We start from the raw sequence: 5,994 nt of genomic DNA, 5'->3' as shown, positions 1-5,994 counted from the left end.
GGGGGGAGGAGGAGAATGGAGTAAAGGGGTGGCGTCCACAAATGGAGTAACACGTCCCTACGCCTTATAAGGTGTGTGGGGCCGTACGACTTGTCTTTAACATTTCTTTTGACGTCTGTTAAGGGACAAAGGGCAAGGCGCAAGGTCCCATGCGCTTTTGTGCCTTTCCCCCTTTGGTTTCATTCCAAAATTTGTTTGCTGTTTTGGAATACTGGCAACATTTTCTTACCTTTTTGGCTCCGGACTCAAGTAGGATGTCCCTCTAAATGGATCACGAATTAGCATAGAGGCTACCCTACTGGCCAAGATGGCAAGAAAGAGCTACTAGCTAGAATGTAGAACAATGACACGACTTGGACCATCCTTTTGAATAAACAACACCAACAAAAGGCCAAATAAACATATAGAACAAAATACATTGGTAATGATCAAATATTGGCATCGACGGAGCAACTAAGTTCACAATAGATCAAGTCATCAAGATGAACAGCATTTGCCAATGAGTGCACAAAGTAAAATAGAAAGAGTAATGCCTCACATAATTAAACCAACAGACACGGTTAAGGAATGCAGGAGTAATAAGTAATAAGGAAACATAGAAAGACAAATACACAAAAGCCTATGGTTTCTGATACCAGAACTTTTCATTCAGGCTGAAGTCCGTATATGGTAACAATATTGATTCTAACACTAGCAAACAAGTACTTAGACATGAAGATTACCTCCGACGAGTTGTCTTGCTGCTCATTATATGCTCTTGAAATCTGCAGCCAAAATATCCAGGAATTTTATATTCACTTCAGTTCTGCTCTCCAGAAAGGAGAGATTTTGTATTTAATAACATAAAAAAAAAATTAACATCACGATAAGGCTTCGAAAAAACTCACATTATTAAACTCGGATGTATTTACAGCTCCATTTTCAGATACTGAAGCCCTAGGAGAGGAACCTTCCTCAGACCCCTCCCTCACAGGCGATGGCAGTTGAGGTGGAACATAAACCACTTTCAACTTGCAGTCCTCCACATAATTCCCTGACTCCTTATTGAACTAAAACCAAAAAATGCATCTAATAAACACGCTACTTCTGATGAATATGGAAGTATGCCAGTAATTATTCTTACAACAACTTCAATTTTTACCATCTCGGGAGTAATGTCCTTTCCAGCAGCTCCAGGGCTTGCAACAACACTTTGAAGCAGGAACTTATCCTTGCATTGCATATCTGGTGGAGCCTCTTTCTGTGCTTGCATTGTAACTAAACCAGAAATGGTAAAGAAAAATTACTCTCCATGCATGACAAAAAGTTACTTTCAAATTCACTTACATGATATATTAGTAACAACAGAGGGAAAAACATTCAAATAATCGCAAAAACCTAAGCTTGATAGAGAAAACACCACATCAAATTCTATATAAATGAAATAGTGTCAAAATCATTTCAAAACATCTGACCTTTGACATCGCTGGAAGAATGAGGCATGACAATTCCAGTGTTGGGCCTTACACAATACTTCTTCGGATTCGTTGTCTTCACCTAAAAAATGAAATTCCAACCTTCACAATTTCGAAAAACAAAAAATAATCGCTAATAACACTTCAAATTTAGTAAATTACCTTGAAAGCAACATAATTATCAGACTTGTTCGTCAACTGCATTGAGCATGAGATCTGCTTTTTCAATTCAACTATCCATGAGCACAAAAAAAAAACAAATAAATCAACAACAGAGCAAGTGTAACACGGATCTTAGAAGTGAAGAAAATGGAAACTGAGAAGCATGTCATTTGCCGAAGTAGAGAAAGTTACAGGGGAATTGAAGCTCAACAGGATCGATTTGAAGTAGCTCTCCTCCGTTACTCATTCCGACGCAATCTTGTAATCGGCTGGAGAAGCGGTTTTCCGGTGCCGTAAGCTGAACGAATGATTTTCACGGCGAGAATCTCGAATACAGAAGGAAGAGAGAGAGAGAGATATGGGGGGTTTTCGAAATTTTGGGGAAAAACAAGTTGGAGAGAGAGTGTGAGTGATGGGGTGCCAATAAGCAAAAACGTGATAACGCTGTCGTTTGTCTGTGTTTTATGTTAGCTGCGTTTAAATGCGGCAAGTCTTTTCTTGTTTGGTGTGACCAACTCTTTTATCAACTCTTATGTTTACAAGTTTGCATAAATTGTTTTGAGTTCACAACTACTTTGACTTTTGAGAAAGATAAGTTTAAAAAATTATTACAAAGATCTAGTATAGTTAAATTTGTATGAGATTAAGTTTGTGTCTTAGTTTAATTTGTTAGATTTTATTAGTAATAGTTTAATATTGTAAGATTAGTAAATAAAAAATTCAAGTAAAACAAGTAAAAAATTGAAGGTTCGATTATCAACTTGTTAGGTTCGATTATTAGTAGTTTAATATTGTGAGATTTGTTGGCAACACTGAATCGGGAGATGTAGGTCCTAGCTTTGATAATGTTTGAGAGTCAAAATGCTTTAAGGATAAATGCTTAGTAAGTAAAATAAATTTGGAGCTCAAGAATAGAAGTGTTGTTGAATTCCTTGGAATTCATAATGTCTTTATAAATTAGTGAAATAAATTAAATATAGATTACAAGCGAGGGGCATCAACCAATAAGAAAGCTCAACTCGATCGATCAATGGTCGCAGGTCATGTGGTGATACCATTAGTGGGGTCATCAATATCCCTACCATGCACAGGGAATTTGTAAGGCGACACTTGCGTATCTCTCCTTTTTGTCTCTTTGTCCACATCATGGGGACATGATTCTTTTCTCTTTTGTTTGTGCATCCTTTGTGTGTTCTCGATTAGGTCATTTAATGTCTTGTGCTTCCGAGGATGATCCTTCAAGAGGTATCCTTGAAAACTCCTCACTTTCCCTAGATCATTCCACCACATGTCATTTTCTTCTGACACCCCCACGCTCTAGCCAATTCACAAAATACAAATAGTCCCTTCGCTTTTTGGGCATATGGTCAGTTATACCAAGAAGCGGGAAGAGAAACTTTCACGAGCTTCATCGGTTACTCCTCCTCGAGCCTGCTTCAATCTATGTGAAAAAAACATCGACCCTACCATATTAAATCAGCTTGCAACATGCTGCTAATTGTTGTCCTGAGGATGGTGCGTCACCCTAGGTAGTGAAGACTGACGCCTATCAATCTGGAGAGTTTCAATTCATTTTAATCCTTCGCCGATGGAAAATGGTTACGACTAGTGATATTGTGCTAAAAGGAAATGGTTCCGAAAAGAGTTGACTATTGTGATTTGATATATTTTGAAACTTATGATTGATCTACTTGCACTTGTGATTGATCTACTTGTTACTTGAGATTGACTTACTTGATATGTTTCGATCGTTGAACTGTGTGGTTAAGCCTTGTGAGTTGTGTATTGTGAAACTGTTAGGTTGGGTTGATTTCTATGCAGGTTGTAGTTTGAGGAGGTTCGGTTGGGATGAAAGGAGTATTCAATTTCTAGCTAGTCTGCTTTGTTTATTAGATTGCTTGTTGAGTACTGTGTTGGTTGGTACTCACTCCTTGCTTCTACACTTGTATATGTTCCGAGCTCGGTACCGTGTGATTGTTCTTATCTCCTATTTCCGAGGCTTTTCAAAGGACTATTGAGAGGTAGTGTTTGTCATCCCGACGGACCCTCTTTTTTCTTTATGTTATGTTTTGTTCTATTTGAGAAACAAAGACATTGAGACTTGTAATTATCTTTCAATCCGCACTTTATGTAATCAGTGACTTGTACACGTGACAACCAGATTTTGGGGTGTTAATAAAATGAATAATTTTTCCATTTTTTTCTTGTTCTTATTTTCTCTTTTCGATTTTCTTTTATTTCTTTGGGTTGAGGTTGACTTGTCTTGGTGGGGTTAGACAAGTGTCATCGTGTCCATTTTTGGGTCGTGACATGCATAGTGCCACATAAAGAAATCAAGTAAAACAGACAATATAATTTCTAATACATCCAAAATAAGAATAAAAGTAAAGTTTTTTCCAAACCCTACCCATGCCTCTTCTACTCCCCCCCCCCCCCCCCCCCAATATATACACTTCTAGTCTCCCCAAAATGATGAACATGAATGTAAAAAAAATGTAAAATTATTTCTAAAAATTTCAAGTGAACAAAATCTCTACGTGACATACGAGTGTATTTCACACTCTTAGGACAATATCTTATAGGATAAAGACTATCAAATAGTAGAGAGGTAATTAAAATTACTAATAATTTAAGGGGTTCTGAATAAAATACACTAAGCTTAGGGGTTTTATGCCAAGAAAATTTATCATGATGAGGATTTCTGATATCTCAATTTTTTTTTTCTTATTAGTATAAATAATAAGTGCACCAACGCCATATAAATAAATAAAGTAAAATAGAGTATATATTTTCAAACACATCCAAAAGAGGAATAAAACCAAAGTTGACTCCAAACCCAACCCCCTTCCCACTTCTACTCCCCTTGTATATACTCCTCTTCTATCCAAAATGATGAACATGAATGTAACAAAAATGCAAGGACAAAATCAGCAAGATGGTACGTTGATATACCAATGTGTCTGTTGTGAAAAAGAGATTTTTTTTCAAGTCAAGCAATAGCAGCTCATACAAGGAGACACTTCAAGGATGGTTGGATTAAAGGGACCTCCCATAGAAAGCTTTTTGTGCCATTTACCAATTTCCAACAACAGCAACTAGGTTCTACTACAATCTCATCAATTCCCAAACAACAACAACAACATGCTTTTCCTACAAAAGCATCTCATGTTGTTTCAACACATGTTATGCAATTGCCTTCATTTCCAACTTTGTCTAGAAGATTTCAGCCACAACACCCTAGGCATCGTTTAAGGATTTATGATCCAAAATCTTTAGCTAGATTCAAGGCTCATCTTACAAAAAAGGAAAAAGATGTCATTTTGACCCTTCTTGATATATATTTCCAAGTAACAGGTTGATTCAAAAATTTAAACATGCACTTGATTTATCTTTTTAATTCCTTCATCACTAAAATGAATTCATTTTTTTCTCGTTCTTTGTTTGACCTTTTGTTTATGTTGTATGATCTATGGTTGAATTCATGAGTCATGCGTGGTACAAAGAAGGTAAATTAAGCGAGGAGGAGGGTTGTCACCCTTGTTTTTTACTCTTATACCTAGCCTCTAGTTTTGTTAGTTGTTATTTGATTTCTAAACATGGATTATATCAATGCAACCTTTTATATATGAGATAAGTGATACCACAAGTTTTTTATATATAAATATTACTCCTTTTGTTTTAATTTTTTTTATCTCACTTTTCTTTTTAACCCGTTTAAAAATTGTCTCTTTCATTTTTTTTGCAACTCTTAAATTTCAATTTCCACATGAAATATTTATGACATAAGATTATTTAACTCTTAAAACATCATGTCAAGTCAAAATCAGACAATTAAATTGAAACGAAAATTCTAATGTAACAATACAAACAATTTCTCAAATTCTATGGTTACCACGACTCCTAATCAATTTTTATTCCATTGAATATATCAATTTTATAGCCATTAATCTTTTCAGCTAATTAAGAAATTGGAAATATTTGTGGAAAGAAATTACTTTGATTATTGATAAGAGTATTACATTGTTACAGGGAAAATAATCAAGCAAGAAGAGAAGTGAGGTTGAGGTAACTCAAAACAAGGATTCAGAAGAAGCACTCGTGTTTGGAAATACCAACAATATGTGATCATACGATTAAAATATATGATATTATTTTTGGGTTTATTTATTTTTGCTGAAGATATTTAGTTTTCTATGACATGTATTATCATAGTTATAATTTTGAAGATAGTTATCAAATTATAAGTATGGAAGTGTTTTATTAATTATATGGAAGATGTGATTAGTTGTTTTTAGATCATCCAGGAGTAGTGTAAACCAAGGTTTCATCAGTTTATCCCTTTTTTTTTTATTATTGATTATAGGAAATTGGGAAAATT

General features: G+C 35.2%; 1 protein-coding gene across 1 annotated transcript in view; it reads right to left on the bottom strand.

The window, feature by feature from the left end:
- The window catches only part of LOC102587055 (vesicle-associated protein 1-2-like), an 11,483-nt gene extending 9,403 nt beyond the window's left edge, over positions 1-2,080 (bottom strand). The window contains exons 1-6 of the mRNA XM_006367505.2: positions 1,809-2,080; positions 1,617-1,687; positions 1,455-1,536; positions 1,142-1,257; positions 888-1,049; positions 723-764 (exon numbers count right to left, since the gene is read on the bottom strand). Of these exons, the coding sequence (XP_006367567.1) occupies positions 723-764; positions 888-1,049; positions 1,142-1,257; positions 1,455-1,536; positions 1,617-1,687; positions 1,809-1,863 (528 nt within the window). The 5' untranslated portion in view covers positions 1,864-2,080. The remainder of the gene's footprint in view (positions 1-722; positions 765-887; positions 1,050-1,141; positions 1,258-1,454; positions 1,537-1,616; positions 1,688-1,808) is intronic.
- Between the last annotated feature and the right edge of the window lie 3,914 nt (positions 2,081-5,994).

This window comes from Solanum tuberosum, unplaced genomic scaffold (assembly GCF_000226075.1).
Source record: "Solanum tuberosum cultivar DM 1-3 516 R44 unplaced genomic scaffold, SolTub_3.0 scf00809, whole genome shotgun sequence".
Lineage (NCBI taxonomy): Eukaryota > Viridiplantae > Streptophyta > Magnoliopsida > Solanales > Solanaceae > Solanum > Solanum tuberosum.
This window is presented reverse-complemented; position numbering and strand designations above follow the sequence as displayed.